Below are 19,029 nucleotides of genomic sequence, written 5' to 3' on the forward strand. Positions count from 1 at the left end.
TCTGAGCAGATCACAGAGACATCCCTGCTCTGTCACAGGCAGGTTCTTGCAGAACCCCTCTGTCAATGTATTGATCTTGGTAATTCAYATCCTTCCCTGTCTTCAYTGGCATCCAGTTCTTGATTTAGGATGACAAACACACTGTGCTTTTTGTCACCAGATTGCTTTGCATTTACACTTTCMCTCTGCATATGCCCTTACCTAAAGTTCAGGAGTCACGTTCTCTGGCTGCACTCCACAACAGCCTGTGCTGATTTGATCTGGTATGAGAAATAAATTATGCTTAATCTCTAAAACCACCAGTCTTCATGAGATGTATTTTCTTGTGTTGTTCTGTGCAGCCACACATTTCCTGAGTCTGCTGTTGGTTGAATCTCAGTGAAATCTCTGGGTGTCCTGGATGTGGTWACAAAACCAGCCATCCATCTTTAGGCCCTCCAGGTTATGCTGAGGRAAAAATAAAARTGKCTGAGTTGACYAATACAGCAAAATCATGCTTTCAGATCTACTGGTGTTCAAATTTCTCAGGTGAAATAAAACTTCTATCCTTCATTGAAAGTGAAGAACAGGAATAAATACATGTATGCAAGTACCAGGGATGTGACAACATATAGGAATATAAGAAATAAAAGATCAAGTGAATGAAGAAGAAACTCTGTGTAAAGTGGCTAGAAATTATTAGAAAGCCTGGTCAACACTCCATGTTTCAAGTAGTAATTAAAATGATAAGARCACRTATRTAYCTTGTGTAGTGTTTTTTCTTTMCTTATCACACCTGTTCTRGTGTGAACTCTTGTAAGTTCATTGCAATAGAGATGAAGTCTCAATATAATTTTACTGGCCTTTATTGGGGATCAAACAGATGAAAAAGCAATKGAASTAGGRCAGAACTGACCTGCCAGTRTTATGTCACTGGATGYAGAACTGATYRTGTGCCTTTTCAAAAGCTCTCTGACAAGTCATTTCATGRGAAGGAATCTATTTGTGATCATGTGTCATTAGCAAAGAGCTGTGGCCTTTGCAAATCCACCTGTCTCCTTCTTGCCTGCTTTTTATGACATCCCAATGGGTGTTCCTGCCCAGGTTCCTGCATCACAGTCCTGCCTCCMGCTGCCTTTCCTTGCAGGAATGTAGGGAAAAGTTAACTTTTTGTAAAATGCTCTCAGTGTGGAAAGATGTATTCAAAAGGCTGTTTCTGCAGTTAATGTACACAAACAGTGGTTGCCACCATCAGAGCTGTAGGGTTTCTGGGTTTGTAGTGTTTTGGGGTTTTTTGGCTCTTTGTTTCTCTTAACCAAACAGTGACTGCCTTGGAGGAATTTTGCTGTTTGAAATTTCTCTTTCATTGTGACATTACAATRGCAATGTAGGAGAGGGTCTTAGCCACTTGATAAGAAGTTACCTTTCCAAAATACTTTCAAACTTTCCAACTTAACTATATGAAAACCCCTCCTAACCTTCCGTGTGGTTGATAATATAAGTTTTGTGTATGAGCATGGTGAAAGTTGGGTTCAGGTTGCTCTTAAACCCCCCACCACGATTATGAATGCTCCCATTTGGGGGGATTTCCTTCCCCCTCCCCAGTGACCTACATCCCGTGAATGCTGTGTTGTCTCCATGYTAGGGCTSTGTGTCTGCTCTGGCTTTTCATTTGTTGGGTCTGTTGAGCCTGTCTGTGTCTCGATCAGAATSTGAGGCTCCATCCCAKAACTCTGTGTGCACATCAGYACTGTGACGTACCCGAGCAGTTGCTGCTGTCACGTGTGTTTTTGGCTAACCATTAAAACAGGGCTGTGTTTTGGAACTGTGGATTAAAATGCTGAAGTGTATTTTAGCTAGTTAGGAGCTTTAAAGTATTAACTGTGGCATTAAGGCCAGTAATCAATATATGGTCATGGTAGATAAGTGGTGCCTTTTTTTTTTTGGTTTTTTTTTTTTTTTTTTTTTTTTTTTTTTTTTTTTTTTTTGTGGCTGCCTAGAAAACCACAACATTTTCCTTAATAAAACTGGATAGCATGGAGAAGACAATGCAAAGATGCTTTAGCATTTTTTTCAAAGCTGAGACCACAGGGAAAGACTTGTATTTTTTTTTTTTTTCTGAGCAGCAAACCTGAGGACTTCAAAGACCTAAATAACTTTTGCAAAAATGTACAAACATGATCCAGGAAGGAACAGTTTTAAAACAAGAGCCTATCTGGKACTTAGTRAGTTTATATCAGAGTTTGGATTCCTGCCTGAGACAAACACAAGATGCATTCCTGGAGTCACATCAAAGCTTAGGACAGTTAGATCATGTAGCTCCTAGCCCAAAATACCTCTAATGTGTGAGGCTTGGGGTTTTCTTCCTAAATTGACCTGGAATTGACCTAGTGATGCATTGGTAGAAATGATAAGGTTTGACTGAACGGAGTTTTGCAATGCCCTGTGAGTGCAGAGCAGCTGTGTCTGCCTGGCCCGTGCAGCCTCTGCCCAAGGCACAGCATCCCAAGAGTGGCAATGTCTGCTGGATCCCTTCCATCCTGCAGAGCCCAGCTCTTTCATGCTGCCCTGCAGTTTTCTGGCCATCCCATCACTCGGGTCAAGTTTTCCTCCTCTGCTTTGATCTGTGGTAATAGTCTTGATTTATTTTTTTTTTCCTGTGTTTTACAGTGGTTTGAACTTCATTGATTTGATGGTGCGACAGGGGAATATCGACAACCCTCCTAAGACACCCCTTGTTCCTGGGTTTGAATGTTCTGGAATTGTAGAAGCTCTTGGAGACAGCGTCAAAGGATTTGAGGTAATAATTTTTTTTATTTTCAAAGTGCAAGTTGTAAGTTTCATTTAAATAATCACCACTTCCCTAATCCCTTCTGCTCTGCCACTGACAGCAGCCTTCACCACCCTGTTGAGATTTAAAAGGTCAATTTTTCCTTGCTGCTTCCCAAGCGTGAGAATGACCCCTTGAATTAGTTTCTGCATCCACCACTGTCATCTCCTTCAAATCTTTCCTGAAAAGTCACTTGTGCCATGTGCACATCCTGATGGCTAAACAGGARCTGGAAGCATGACTGATGTCCTTTAATAAAATGAAAGAAATTAAGTTAAGTTTCTTTTCTTGACCCTGTTTGCTGTCATCACTGCTCTTTCCCTCAAAGCCCAGGTGCTGCTGATTCATATTCCAGCTTTTGATCTCGAGTTAACAGGAGCCCTGTKTAACTGTGGGCATCAAYGAGGTGCAGATTAAATTGGGACCCAGATTCTGGATACAGGACTTAGTCTGAAAAGCATCTATTTCACATARCAGAGTGTGATAAATGACAAATAGTCAATGTATACAATAAAGCTTTCATAAGCGGTTATGGACTCTTTGGTGTCTCTTATTGCATATATATATTGCATATAATTCTCCCTCTTATTCCATTATTGATATTAAACGTCTATATTCACTACAAAGTTGCATTTTACTGCCTAAGTAGGTTGAAAATTTTGGAAATAAATCCTGAATTAATGCATGTCAATCCCATCTTAGTTATTTGCAGAGTCAGTCATGTCAAAAAGTAATCAAATTTTCTGAATTCTTATTATATCTGGATCTTAAGAAGATACAAATAAATGTAAATATTTTTATTTAAGGATAASATTTGTCTCTTCTGGAAAAGCTAAAATTTGGCAATTGAATGAAGATAATGGCCAGTTTAGTTGCAACYAGGATTTCAGTGATGAGATCTTCTTAGGGGATTTCTCTCCGTTCCCTCCCTGACCCATCTCTGCCTTGAAACAAGCCATAATCCTTCAATATATTCTGTTACAAACAATAACTGAATGATACTTTTGCTGTTTGAAAACCTTTGCTGCTTCAGTAGTTCTGTTTTAAWATTTGTACTTCATAGCAGTGCTCTATATCGAAGAATATTCTGTGAAAAGAGTAGAGAAAGCCTCTGCTCCAGATCAGCACTCTCATTTGTAAAGTTCTTGCTATTTTTAAAGGGCATTATGAGGCTACAGCATATGGTGCTTGTTTGAATAACACTGCACCTGACTGAATGTACTGTGTCTCTTTTTAAAGTGACATCTTTGTTCTGACTGTGGAGCRTGTTTGTGCACTGGTGTGCTCCCTGTAATTGAAGCAAGYTGTAGTATTTTATTTTTCCATCTCATCTGCACAGCCATGGTGGTGTTTGAGTGATCTGAAAAGGGTCCATGCTCAGAGGAGCAGCTGTGCAGGGTATGAATCCATCAGCAGGAGAGTGCTGTGAGGATGGTGGGAGAAGGTTCTGTTGGTTTCTTTATGGGATTCTTGCACAGAATGGGAGCACACCAAATGCTTGGTGTCTCCTTGGCAAACGTTGTTGCCTCTGTCCACAGCAGTGGCAAAGATTTCACCCTGTGTTTCCTGACCTTCTTTGCTGTGTACCCCTCTTCCAGTGCATGTCCTCTTAACGTAGGTGTAATGCCTGTTCCTTCTCCCACTAAAAGAAACAACTGATTTCTGATGAGCACAGCTGTATCAGGCCTGATCCCTCTCCAGTTCTGGGATGATTCTCAGGAAGTGAGGTCTAAGCTGGCATAATGACCAGGCTCTGAATAGTGTCTGTGGTCAAATGTGGTATTTGCTGTTACCAAGAAATCCCTTGGGAATCACCAAGAGAGGCTTCTCTGCATTCTTTTTGGTAATCACTTACGATTTGTGGCAAGGATATAGGGCATATTAACATCTGCACTAATTAATCCTAGCAGACATTCTATTTTAGATGCTTCTCTAAGAGCAAAAGGGAACCACAGAGTGATTACCAGTGAGGCATTGTTAATTTGAAGGTTTTTCAAAAGGAGGARGCATTTCAGTGAAATTGGAATGACAGCTCTGTTTCAGCATTCTCATTCTCAAAGAGACAAACCCTTCAGAGCTGTCAGCAGCACCTTGGCTTTGAGCAAACCTGCAATGTCCCAAAGCCAAAGTGATGACAGGCACTCAGGAGACCAAAATGTGCTTGTGCTGTAAACACTGGCCTGAAGGCAAAAGTGTTGTGCTTTACTCCTTACCTGCAGKGTTTCTGAAGCATTAGAGTTGTTAGCAGAATGTAAGAGAGCATCAGGCAGATAAGAGGAGTTATTTTAGAGGGGCAGCTGCTGTTAGTTTTAGTTAAAACACGAAGGGCTGGGCTTTGATACTRTTCCTGTCTTACACTGTGGCCCATTGCAGAGCTTCTTTCATGGTTAAGGATGCTGGGTTTGCTGGGGTATTCTAGAAAGGCAGAGGGTCTAAAGGCAAGCTAAAAAATGCCATGGGGTTGCTGGTGACAAGCAATTTCTGGGAGTTTTTAATAGTTGTGCCTGTAAATATTTACATATATATATATACACCCTGGCCAAACATTTGCTCAGTGTGGCTCTCCCTCACAGCTCCAGCAGCCCCAATTTCTGCTTTAAGGTGAATGTTGCTTTTCAAATGTGGTTGTACCTAGTTGTTACTCTCGTCCATCTGAGGAGAGTCAGTATCTCTGATTTMAAAACCTCAAGCTGCAATTAAGGTCATATGCAAGCACATGAACTTGATTTGTCTGGACCTCTGAAAGACTCCTAGGAACAGCCAACTAGATCTAATATTTACAGAAAGCTTTTATTTCTCCATAGTGAATTACTCTTCCACTACCATATATTTTCAGAAGAAACTGAGTAGAGAAATGTTGCATTGAAAGATCATATTTCATTGCTCCTTTAAATCCTGTCAAATTGGCTCATGTAATTTGACAGTGCCTTAAAATCCAGAGGTACATTTTTGATGTTTAAGGGTCTTATTTGAAGCTGCAGAATCAAATTCTGCTCTGACAYGTGGCTGTGGAGATTACAGTCGTGGATATGTCTGGGTAGAGTCAGTTAATAAGATAATAAAAATAGAGAGTGGGTACAGATGGTGCTATCTTCTGAGTGAGAGCTTTTGGAACCTTTCATGAGCTCCATCTCCCAGAGCACAAGGCCTCCCCTTCTCAAYCCACAGAGAGGAAAAGTAGCTCTAAATTAGCCTGAGGACTGAGAAAGCAATGTGAAAATTATCCTAGGTATAATTTTCTTTATTCCATGCCTCTCATCAATATAATTATAACCTTTTTCTGTCATTTATAGCAAAATTCCTGGTTATTAGTAAGAATGATGCATTCATTGTTTACACTGGTTATTTGGGAGCTCTGCTAGCAAAAGATGATCTTTATTAGTGAGGACAAAAGACTGCTCTATCAGAAAAGAGGGTAGGAARGAAAAAAAAGAGGTGGAAGAGGTGGCTTTAACTTCTTTTGGTTATTTTGGCTACATTAAAAATGGTAAAAGCCCAAAGCTGAGCAGCTGAAGCTGTGGAGCACCACGTTCCTCACAGCCAGCCAGTGACCCACACYGTGAGCAGGAGACTTGCAGCTCCTTCAAGCTGCTCTCCACCATCTCAGCTGTTTTCTTGTTTTTTCCTCCTCGTTTGCAGATTGGGGACAGAGTCATGGCCTTTGTGAACTACAATGCCTGGGCTGAGGTGGTGTGCACCCCGCTGGAGTTTGTCTACAAGATCCCTGATGACATGAGCTTTTCTGAAGCTGCTGCATTTCCCATGAACTTTGTAACTGCCTACATGATGCTGTTTGAGGTTGCCAACCTGAGAGAAGGCATGTCTGTGCTGGTTCACTCGGCAGGAGGTGGGGTGGTAAGTCTGAACCTTTCTTGCTTTTCTGTCACTGGGTAATTGAAGGAGGCTGATGTGTCTTGATTCCCAAAATGAGCCAGAGCCAGTTTGATTTGATATCCCTGTGTGTGAGGGATTGCACTGGGAGGAGCTGCATCTGTTTTCCCATCAAAATGCTGATGTGAATGGTTGGCAGGAGCTCTTGGTGAAATAAAAACGTTGTAACAATRAACTCTACCCAAAAACCCCATGGAAAAAAAACCTAATTGGTTGTCAGCAGATCAAGCATCACGTGTTGTCCCAAATATTGCATTTCTGAACTTACACATGTACTTTTGTGTCAAAGAAAGTAATAATAAGCTCCCTGCACTGGGTATTTGTAGGTAACCATAATCCTCCTTGCAGTATGTGTCCCTCTTGGAATATTCCTGCATACATAAAGTGGGAGTGTGTGTGATGCTTTCACTGTTCTTGTGAAAGGTTTTTTTTCACCTTTGTTGTAGAGGGATTGAAAGCAGTGAAAAGTTCTCATGTGAACCTTGAGAAAAAGGTAGAAATTCTGAACTGTAGCCAGTGGCAGCTGCTGCTGTTATAGTTTGGGTCATTCCTGAGGAGAAATTGTGTGGCACAGGCAAAGGATGAGTTTGTGGGAATACCAGGCCACACAGTGAAATAAAAAGTTGGCATTTTGTTACCAGTTCCTTTGCGTATCTTTTAGGAAAATCTYTCTCCTTTGGAAAATATTAAAGTTTTGTGCAAAATATGAAGATATTGRCAGGGGAGTTTGTTTACATTTGAAATTATGCAGTCCTGTTTCATAGGGTAGATTTTACCAGCTGAGACCATTAGCAGATACCAGCCTTTGAAACCAGAGTAGCTCTTCTGTGTTCTTGTTATGCCTTATTTATGCTAAATTAATGTTCTGTTTTCTGCTGAGGTCTGATAGGCAGCCCCAAACACCGTTCTTAATTCTGTGCCCTTAGACCTTCTTTCAGGTTGTCATGTAAATGAAGGCTGTAATCAAAGGAATAAATTCATGAGCTCCCTGTACAAGGTATTTTTAGCCAACAATAATCCTGCTGGCAGCAGAGGGTCCTGTTGGAATACTCGTGTAAATGAAGGGAATTTATAATCKTATTATGCTTTGGCACAGTGCAGCCCACAGTGTTATGGCTGACTATTGTCCTGTAGTGTTAAATCTCTTCGGGTGGAATTCAGAGCTCTTAAAGCAAAATGAGGGGGAATATTCTACAGGAATCAAAGTTTCAGCTGTACCTTTGAGGCCATTTGCCCACCTGGCACTGAACAGGCCCTGTGTAGGCTGAGCATATAGGATCAGCCCAAAGCAATCCCTACACAGATACCTGTGCCTCTGGAGAAAATTAAATCATTCTCCTTTTCCAGATTTCTGTGTTTCCTTCTCTTTCTGACCTYGTCTCTGTGGTTTCTCTGTTGATGCTCTGTGAATGTTGGTTCTCTCACAGTCTGCTGCTCCAGTGCCCAGCCTCTGTGCTGGGCTGTTCCTGGAAGGAGCTGTGGCTTCCCCTCCCATCCCAGCTGTTCAGTGGGCAGCTTTTGGCTGCTYCTCTGCTGTGGCTGCTCAGAACCTTCTCTGAGAAAAGCTAAAGGAAAGATGGATCCTGCTCGGCTGCCAGGAGAGTGAGGAGAAATCAGATCCATCCCTTGCTAAGTCGTAAAATAAAACAGAGTTTCCAAGGGAGAGACCAGACATGCAGGAGAGCAGCCAGGCTGGCCAGAAAGTGCTGAAGGGCTGTGCAGGATCCAGGGGGGACTGTAGAGTATGGCCACCCTGCAATGATCTTGTATATCAAGAATGTATAGAATGTATATCAAGAATGTATAGGATGGATATCAAGAATGTAAAGCAAGAATTGGAGCGAGTTCTCCCATTGCTTGATAGGTTTTACAGATAAAATATCACTCTGGCTTTATTTTTTTTTTTCTTTCTGCTAAGCAGACATCAAAGATTTCAGAGGGGTCTGTGTTACTTACTCTAATAATATGTCTGTTAATCCTTTGAAAAATCTGACAGCTTCAATCGAACAAATCATTCTCACAAAGATCTTTGTTAATGAACAGAAAACTGGCACTGAAGCTGCTGTAGGAAGAGTTATTTTTTGTGCTGTTGCTTTAGTAGATAGAATGCCCTTCCCCAATTTCAGCAAGTGGGAAATCTGTCCAGTTTGTTTCTAAATGTCAGAGAAATTCCAGAACACTTTAATGAGACAATAGGCTCCCTGTGGGACTAGAAGTTTCTAATTGTTCATTTCTCATTATGCAAGATCATTATTTTAGCTGCTTCAGGCAGTTTATGAAAAAGAACTTGTTGCTTCAAAAATGTTTGTGAGGTTCTTTGTTCTGGCTACTCAGGCCCCTTTAGGAGGATCCTGCAGCTTTTCCAATAAATGGAGCCAGGGAAAACTCTCTTTACTCTCAGTTTATTTGTGTGGCCTTCTTTTTGTTGATGGATATTTTTGGTAGTGAGGTAACTATAGCAATTGTCTTCTCATCTGTGCCTGGAGTGTGATTAGTAGGGAACAGTCCCTTTAATGTCTGACAGGATGCCTCAGATAAGTCACTTTGTTTATTCCAGAAGTTCCAGGGGACATCAGAAGATTAGGGAGAGAAAAGGCAAATGTACCAAGATAACTAGCCTTGAAAAAAGTCTCAGTCACCTGTCTGTGCTAAAGACTGGAATCATGCTCCATGAACCAGATGAGTGCCTTCCCTGCCCCCCACACCCTGGAGAGGTCAGGACATCCTTTATTCTTCGTGTGCTTCTTATTCTGAATATTTTGAGCTCAAAGCTTTGGTTATTCACCAAGTTTTTGTAAACACCAGTCTCATCACTTACCCCTCAMACTCAAGGCAGAGCTATAAGCCAGTTCTTTAGCATTTTGATCTTGCAGATGCTAAAAATAAGCTGCCTTCCATGCCAGGAGCATTGATTGCTCCTCCTGAAGTTGTTGTCTGACCTTCCCTTTCAGGCTCAGCAGCACAGGAAGTGCAAGCAGAGGAAGTTACAGATGCAGCTCTCCTGTTTGAATTTGAAGGGTAAATCTGACTTGGCAACAGATTGAGGCCATCCTGGCAGGATCTGTTACTGCTTGGCAGGAACCCTCTTTTTTATTGTGTCTCCCCTGCATACATTGCAAATATTTGAGGAAGTGTTTCCCAACTGAATCACTGAAGTGGTGAYATTTTCTCTGACAAAAGAACTGGCATTTCTTAGGAAATCCAGTCACCCTCTATCACAGACAACATATAGGAACCCTTTCAAGAGAATGATCTAATTTCTTCTTGAAAACATACCTATGTGTTTATCYATTCAGAATCTCTCCACTGTTTTGCTCAGTGAAAATTTTACATTAACTGGCCGTGAATAAAGTCTGGATCTTTGTTCCTCTACTGATGTTGTCCATTAATTAAAATTGGCTCCTCTTTCCCCTTGGGGCACTTCTTTCACATCTYTTTTGGTAGGATATGTGTGTGTTTATGGCTACAACCAGCTCAGGATGAAGTCTCTCCTCAGGCTGTGTTTTTCAGCTGAAAGCAGGTTTGTTTGCTCACACCCTGTTTTTGTAGGGTTAGGTGTGTGTTTCCTGGGCCATCCTCCAGGCAGGTCCTGCTGCAGGCAGCKGTGGATGTTTTTGCTGGGAGCACAGGATGGAGCAGTAAGAAAGGCAGATCCTGTTAAAATAGGTCTCACARCATTTCTGATCCTTTTCAATATTGCATGGGCAGGCTGCTCTGCCTGCACTTAGCAGGGAGGAGCACATTAAAGAGTTTTAACTCAGAGCTCCTTGGATGTGARTAATTAGAATTGACTCTTCCTTGTGCTGGTCCTGGCTGTGGCATTAATCCTGCTCTGCTGACACCTTCACCGGTACCAGGGCTGCATTTGCTGTTGGTGTGAGCAGCTCCAGGCTGCTCCGAGTTTGAGGAAGGGCTTCCCTCTCGTTCCACCTGCAGCAGCCAAGGAAGGGGATAAATCAGCTCAAACACAGTGTGTGACTGAGTCTGGGCTCTCTGGGCAGTGTGCTCATGCCAGGCTGGGCTCTCTGGGCTGTCTGGGCAGTGTGCTCATGCCAGGCTGGGCTCTCTGGGCTGTCTGGGCAGTGCTGGACAGCCCTGGTGCCCATTTCCAGGCACTGCTCAGAGCATCATCTGCTCATCAGACACAAAGCCCAGCCAGCTACACACAGAAAGCTGCGGTCCAATTTGCAATTTCCAATTCCAGCCCAATTKCCCTGAGCAAAGCAAGCTGCAGCCTTTGAAGGTGTCTCTCTGTGCCCCTCCCAGCCCTGCTCTCCGCAGAGGAATGTCCTGTCCCCAAGTCACTGCAGAGCTGGGTCACAGCAGAGCTCAGCTCTGGGGCTGTTCTCCTTTCCAGGGGGAGTTTGCATCCCCTGCAGGAGCTGTGCCCGGGGCCACTGTCACAGCTCCACCCAACTGCACAGGGCTTGTGCCTCATGGAGATCCAGCCCTGAGCTTCTGCACCATTTGGCAAAGGGGTAAGAAGAACAYCCCCTGCTAGTTGTTGCAGAAAATGTTTTGAGGGTGAAAGAGATCGTTATCTCAGGGTCACTTTTCCCTCCCTGCACTCCAAATCTCATTTGTGGTGCACTGAGTGTAGCAGATGCTGCCTTGTGCTTGTCCAATAAACACATTTTAGTTTGTCCACTCTGCAATGTTCACCCGGGTGTTTGGTTTCCAATTTCCTTTGCTGTAATTGGGAAAATGACACCATCAGGAGATGAAATGTTGTGTATCAGACTTCACCTAACACCAGAGAAGAGCTTTCCTGATGCCACAAGATCAGTAGATGATTCCCCTTGCAGTTTTCTTTKTGTGTTTGAGTACTTCACACCACCTTCAGGTATGGTGATGTGGAATCAAAGCATTTTGGAATTTGGATTCTTCTCACGTTCACTTCTAGACGAGTTTCTTGTGCAAGATTAAGTCTGGAAGCTATTTTTAAAAATGCTGTAGCACCTTTGGGCGGAAGAAATATATCATAGAAATGGTAATTCTTTACTGATGTGGTGTTGCAGGGTGGTATCCTTTACATGCTTTATTCTCTCCAGCTATCACGCTGGCCCCAGTTCATGTAATAGCAAAAAAGATGCTTTCTTGGAAGGATTCTGCCCCATCCCTGCTGTAATTCAGTGTGCTGCTGGCACATCAGGCTGGTGGCATCAGGTCAGACCCTTTTGGAAAGCCATTCACTTGTACACCTTATTTATATTTCGTCCAGCATAAAGTTTGTGTTAACGAGCTAATTAGATTAATTAGGTTAGTGAATTTTGTKCCATTCATGCTTTCTATATTGACTTTTAAATATCAATGACTTTTTTTTTCTTTGAAATTGTTGAAATTCACAGAACAGTCTATTTCATTTTTACTTCCCAGAAAACTGCTTTTCCCTTCTTTTATGTGATTGTCTCAGTATGAGAAGTTTCCAGTCCTGCAGGTGTAGACTTGGGTTTTAAAGCCATGGAATGTGAAGAAATCTCAGGGTTTCTTTTCTGGATCTAAAACAACTGTAAGGATATAAATGTATCTGTAAGGATATAATTTAAGGATTTTAATTTCTGTCATAATCCTATGTGCAGATTAGATTCAACATATGGGTTTTAAAAATTGACAGGRTATCTCCTGGAAAAGGAATCCATCAAGCAGACTGTGAAGCTGGAGAGGCACATCCAGCATTTGCAGATGCGATCCATTCCACAAGCTATTCATTTCTTTAATCTATTTAATTAAAGTTATTAATTTCTTTAAGATATTTAATCCAAGCTATTAATTACTTTGTGAATTCACCACATGAGGTTCTGCATCACTGGAAGTGTTCAGAAAAATGTGTGGATATGGMACCTGAGGGTGTGATTTARTGATAAACATGGTKRTACTGAGTTTGTGGCTGGACTTGATGGTCTTAGAGGCTTTTCCAACCATAAAGACTCTGATTCTGTGATAAGTAATAATAAGTAGTGTGTAAAATGTATGAATATTTTAAGGGAGATTAACTCTGCTTTAAGGAGTATTTTGTAACCATGTCTATTCCTTCAATAGATTGCCTGTTTTTTTTTTCTTTTCCCAAAGTCTGCTAAATTCCATTAAATGTAAAATTTAAAGTGCAAGTGATAATTATTTTTTGCCATTAGAACTTACGAGTTTTCCTAGGTTCAGAAAGCAAGAACCTGGTCAGTGCTTTCATGCAGAAATTGTCACTKTATATGAAAAATTAAATGTGTGAGGAACATTTTTCAACTCATGCTTGTGTAATTCAGCACCCTCCTGGGAGGTTTCAGAGTTCACACACTATTTCTGATAATTCCTGCTTCCAAGGCCAGTGAAGGCTGGGAGCAGAGTTGATGTGGTTTTGCCTGGTGGGGAGCAGACAGAAAACCCTCTCGTCCCTGTTTACCCCAGAGCAGTTTTTGGGATCCAAGCACCAGGACAGGGCTGTGTGCCCRTGGTGGGAGCGTGCAGGGGCACAGGAGCATTGTGGACACCTCACCTGCCCGGGGAGGAGGAGGCTGCTCCTCCCTGCACAGCAAAATCTCTGTGGATGCTCCATTTGTGAGCTGAGTGTGCTGAGCACCGGGGCTCCTGTACTGCAGCTGAAATGTGGAGCCCTCCCAACACTGGGACTAATCCACAGGGATTAGATGGGAGACTTAGGAGTGACTTGCACAGCCACGGTGCTGTTCTGGAGCTTAGCTGAATTCCACAGAAATTAGGGAAATGGTTGAGTTCACAGGTTGAGTTCAGTTCTCCTCTTTAGGTGGGGAAAGTGTGAAAAGTCCAATATCAGCCTTTATTCTTACATTTCTGATACAGCTATTAAAAATACTCTGCACAAAAATGAGAAAGAGTCAACTTGAAATTCAGATTTCAGAAAACCATAGAAGGGTGTTTTACAGAATTGCTTCAGAATACTTTATCCAATTATAAAAGTACTGGTCATATGAGTCAGTTTTAGGCTTCAAACATCTACAGAAAGCTGAAAAGTATTCCCAGCTGATCTGGGATTTTAGATAAGCTTATCTCTGGGGGGAGGGAGAGGTGTRCTAACGAGTTTGAGTCAGGAGGAAAATAGGTTATTCACATCCTGATGTTTTCGTGCATTTCTGCTATTCATCTGACTGTCAGTTTGTTAAATGTTAATCGTCTTCTGCARGATAAAAATCAACACGCTTTCTTCTTGAATGTTTGACCTTTTAAACATGCAGTGGTTTGATTCAGGATATATTCATTATCCCTCATCTTCCCAAGTTAGACTGAAAATGCAGAAAACTAATTAGAGAATAGATCAATAATGTCAGMATTGCATTCAGCTACCATGCATTATAAAATACCGATTTATCTAAATCACTGTGGGTGTTGGGTTTCTGCGAGACACAGAAAGTGAGAAAAGAAGATATTGCTTGTGAAAATTACCAAGAAAAGAACAGATACAAAATCCCCGTTTTTTTTTCTTTTTTTTTGTGATTTTGTATTACATTATTTTTGGASGCTAAAATCTGGGGTTTAGAATGAGATGGTAAATAAGAGAGAAATGAAGCATGAGAAGACTTAAACATTTTCTACCCCCTGAAAACATTACATCTAGTGAGATAAGGCCCAGATGAGACTGRTCCCTTCTCTTGCTCTCCTTTCTGTGTCTCTTTGCCTGTCTGAGGATCACCAAAGCCGTGCAGGCATTTACTGACCCACCCAGCAGGAAACCAGCCTGGAATCCCTTTGTGCCCCCATCTATAAACACCAGCCTTGYCCTCTCTGCTGATGCTCAGCTTGGAGTTCCATTCAGCAGAAWACAGGAGGATGCCAAGACCCCCAGGGTATGCAGGGTTAGCTAATTATCCTGCTCTGAATAAAACCCGAGTGCTAATTACTGGGATGCACARCTAATAGTCAGAGGTTGGGGTGGAGTGAACAGAAATGTGTTTATCCACYGGTGATTTTGCTACTCATGCGTGCAGTTCACAGATGACAATCTATAAGCTGCAGATGTAAATAAGAGTCTGCTGAATTCAATCTGACAATTTTTTTTGAAAGACAGTGCCATTTTTTTTTTTTTTAACTTCTGGGTATATCCATGTAGCTGTGCTGGCTCCAGTGGAATAATGTGGCTGCAAGAAAAGGTGGGGTGGGGCTACCAGAAGTCTGTTTTCCTTTGTTAGTGTCTTAAAACAAAACCTGAGGTGGTAGAAAGATGACCTGATGGAGTGTTTTTTTGAAATCTAGTTGGCTCATCTGTTTAGTAGTGCTTCCCTTCTCTCAGTCTCATGAAATTAGAGGTTAAAATTCAGTTAAAGCTGTCTGGGACCCAAAACTGGAAACTCAAAGTACAGGCATTTGATAGCACAAATTCTTTAATGCTCCAGTTCCTACTTCAGGGCTGAAACAGCATCTGATGGACCCCCCTGGGTTCCTGTTCAGACCAAGAGTGAGAATGATTTTCCTGGACGTGCTCCAGGCTGCTTTATCCCCTTTGCTGTTATGAGTTTTGAGCCTGGGCCGTGCCTGAGCTGACCTGTTGGTGTGACTGGGGGCTCTTCCTGAGTTTGAATGATCAGTAATAACTGTTATCAATAAGAAAGAGATAAACCAGATTTCCTTTGTTATGCAGCATTGTGGTAGCAATTTGCTGTCTCCTGCTGAAACCATAGGGAGATGTGCTTTGGGAATGGCAGGCTACACCTGGTGTATCAGGACTGCTTTGTCTTCAATATCCTTGTGGTTTAAGTGTCTTTTTTCCTGTGGCTAAACTGCATTTCAGTGGAAATAAACGAGTTTGGGAAGCGCTTGCACGTGTTTGGTCCTGGGTTTTGCTGTGTCATGAGTGAACTGGCAGCTGCAAATTCTGTCAASCGATTTCCATGTCAGTGAACTAACATAATAATGTGTTTGCAGGGTCAAGCTGTTGCTCAGCTCTGTTCAACCATTCCCAATGTTACTGTTTTTGGAACAGCTTCATCTTTCAAACATGAAGCAATCAAAAACTCGGTAACTCACCTGTTTGACAGAAATGCAGACTATGTTCAAGAAGTAAAAAGGTAATCTTGTATTTTCCTGAGTAAGGTCTGTAAAGTATCTGGCAAAATACTGTGAAAGGCACCAGGCTGATCATGTTTWTGGGAAGAGATGACAATTGTGACTTGGGGAGCTGTAGTTTATTCCCAGTTATTCCATCTGTCCACKAGGGACAGGATAGCATGCATCTCCCTATTTATTGATAAGCAACTTCAGCTTTTTCAGTCCATGTTCCTACATGGGCATCTGGTGTGAGCAAAGTAAATTAAGTGAAAGAAACTAAAGGTCTTAACAGAATGATGTACTGTGCCTTRATTTGCATATGCACTTGCTCACTGGAATGCACCAAATAAGAGATTTGCAGTGGATTTGTAAGGTATCCAGCTTTTGGAGYTCTCTGGTGTGCTTTTATCTGCCTGGGTTTTTATCCCCTGCCAGGGGGTGATATCAGAGCACACGATGTCTGCTTTAATTCCAGACCCTTAGATTTTGTTTGTTTGCATTCTGATTACAATCATCCTGTTGCCTTTTGAAGCCATCCCGTGTGTTTCTGTTGCTGTGCTTTGCARTTCTTTGTTTCTCGGTTTGTCTGAGTCGATCCCGGGGCAGAGCAAAGCAGGCTGGCATTGCAAGAGAAATCAGGAGATAAAACAGGGCTGGAACCAGTTCATTTCTGCTTCTTTCCTAGTCCAGAGATGTTTAATATCAGCTCAGTGRCTAATCCTGGTGGCAGGACAGAGGTGGAACCCTGTGGAATACGCCAGTGCTCTGATTTGTTGCTCAGATCCTTCCATCTTCACTTTGCATTRAAAAGATTTTTAATGAAYATACARCAGTAATTCTGAGAATSCTCTTCTGACAAATTGYCCTCGAGTAGAGGCAGTGAGAGCARTGGTGTGGTGGYTTGGTTTGATGGATATTTGCTGTGTATTATGTTCTGCTTGAGCAGTTCATTTCTTAAAAGTTTTTGAGCAGGAGAGGATGGAGCTGTGATGGAGAAAGGATGATGGTGGGAACCTGCTTTATTGCAGGAGACTGGGGCTTTCCAGGGAAAAGCTTTCATCAGGGAAAAAAAAAATAAAAAAAAAACTGAACAAACCAAAAGCATCCGCCAAAAACTCCAAATAAACAGTTTGCTGAATTGAAAATGAAAAAAAAAAAAAAATTCAAGAAATCCCATAAGAGGTGTTATGAGTGTGGCAGTGTTCATAGGGGGTGAGGAATTGGTTCAAGCAGGGAAGCCACCACAAGCTGTTTCACTGTCAAATTTTTATTCCTTTACAGTGAAGGTTCATCCAGTGCCTGAATAGAAACAATTTATTGCCCCACGTGTGGCAGCAGCACCGAGGAGTGAAATTGCTTGGTTTTGCTGCTGTTTGTAACCCGTGGATGTCTGGGTYTCACCTTTGTTTTGCAAGGAAACAGAAAGATGCATTGCAAGCCATAAATCTTTGCCTCTCCCCTAAATCAGGATATTCAGTGTATTTTTATTTTTTCTTCTTCTTCAGCATCATATTGACATTGCATTGACAGAGTTGTTGGAAACTTTCAAATATGCAAACTGTTTAYTGAAACAGTATAAATACTTCCTGTTTTCTTTAATGTGGCCTTATTGTAACCCTTGTGCTGGATTTCTAGCTCTTGGTGACTTCTCTTTATATTTGATTTAACTCTTTGCTGACATTTCGTTGATGTCTGAAGAAGACTCTGTAAATAACTTGAAGAGTCATTTTGCCTGCAAAGAACTAGGATAAGAAGATCCATCTCCTTAAGAATTCAGAAAATTAATTTTATAACATGTGAATAAGAAAAATATATTTTTTCTGTATAATATTCATTGACCAAAAAAAAATTCTCTGACATTTGCATTCAGTCAAAAAAGGACTTTGTGTCTGTTGCCTCTTTTGATGATATAATTTTGCTGAAAGCCCTGAAAAAGGGGGAGCAAGATGGTTTCCTCCTTTCTAAAGCCTAAGAGGTGTGGGTTGGATAGTCCAAAAAACTTGCACWGTGCCACTGAATGAGCCTGAAATGTCTTTTGATGAGGGTCAAGTTTTCACACAGTAAAAGTCTCAGCTTTAGAGTCCTTTCTGAAGTCCCTGGAAAATGTCAGTATTTTGTTAAGCATCAGCCTGACCAGCCCTGTGTATCTTACTGGAAACTAAAAGTTTTTCYCTTGCTTTTTAGAATCTCAACAGATGGAGTAGATATTGTTTTGGACTGCCTTTGTGGAGAAAATACTGGAAAAGGCCTCAGTCTTCTCAAACCACTTGGGACTTACATTTTATATGGTGAGTGGAAAAGAGCAGGTACATACTTTAAACCAGAAGATTTGCAGGGCTTAAAATCATCCATGTCACTCCTTCCAGGATTGGTGATTGACATGTTATCCTTTCTCAATTTGATCATTTCCAGTYGAGGATTTTAGTGAAGCTGAGCAGGGACTAAGTTATAGAGAAACAAATGGTAGTACAAAAAATACCTTTAAAAAAATCAGATTTGATAGATTGTCCGTGTCATCTTGGAATTCCTATGAGCCTGGAGGGCTTGGCTGCCGTGGCTTCTTCATTATTTACTCCGAAAGTATAAGTATTTCTACTAATCTCTTTTAAACCTGGGCATTTTTTTTTTCTTAAATATGAATCACAGAGATGATTTTACATATAGTGAATGATCTGCTGTAGGTTATAATAATCTGTGAATGTGCTCCTCTTTTACAGGTTCATCTAACATGGTTACTGGGGAGACAAAAAGCTTCTTCAGTTTTGCAAAATCAGTAAGTGTCCCCGTGGTTCTGCTCTTTCCTCTTAAMTTCAGTCTTTTCTGTAGCATTTTCATCTTCATCATTTTCATTTATCTCCACTGAGTTGTTGCCTCTGATGTGTTTTTGTGCCATGTTTTCCTCTGGCAGGACAGCTAGACAGGACCTGGATCTGTGTGCATTTCACATTGCAATTGAAATTGGCTGTCAGACATGCATCTCTTACACAGCTGGCTTTAGACTGTATTATTTATTTACTTGTGGCAGAATATCACACCATGGATATGAATAATTGTATCTGCAGCTTCCTTGGATCCAAAGACACTGTCAGGATAGTGAATTAAATGAGATATATCTCTTAAGTTGGGGCCTGTGTCCAGTCATTTCCAGCTTTTCAGAAGTTTATTTCCTTCAGAAAAGCATTTTTCACTTCTCTGTGCTCAAGTGACATCCAAGAGATTATGATTGGGCATTTTTTTCCTAATTGATGATGTCAACAGATTCAAAGTTCAGATTTTTTTTTTCTCTTCAGCTTACTACAGCAACAGAAATCTGTGCAGAA

General features: G+C 41.5%; 1 protein-coding gene across 1 annotated transcript in view; it reads left to right on the forward strand.

Moving 5' to 3' along the window:
• The first annotated feature begins 2,565 nt into the window (after window positions 1-2,565).
• Window positions 2,566-19,029, forward strand: part of VAT1L (vesicle amine transport 1 like) — a 46,637-nt gene continuing 30,173 nt past the window's right edge. Inside the window, exons 1-5 of the mRNA XM_057380392.1 lie at window positions 2,566-2,779; window positions 6,449-6,664; window positions 15,587-15,729; window positions 17,894-17,997; window positions 18,427-18,482. Coding sequence (XP_057236375.1) covers window positions 2,672-2,779; window positions 6,449-6,664; window positions 15,587-15,729; window positions 17,894-17,997; window positions 18,427-18,482 — 627 coding nt within the window. The 5' untranslated portion in view covers window positions 2,566-2,671. The remainder of the gene's footprint in view (window positions 2,780-6,448; window positions 6,665-15,586; window positions 15,730-17,893; window positions 17,998-18,426; window positions 18,483-19,029) is intronic.

The sequence above is a fragment of the Malurus melanocephalus genome, unplaced genomic scaffold (assembly GCF_030028575.1).
Source record: "Malurus melanocephalus ecotype Western Australia unplaced genomic scaffold, MMel_1.1 scaffold_451, whole genome shotgun sequence".
Classification (NCBI taxonomy): Eukaryota; Metazoa; Chordata; class Aves; order Passeriformes; family Maluridae; genus Malurus; species Malurus melanocephalus.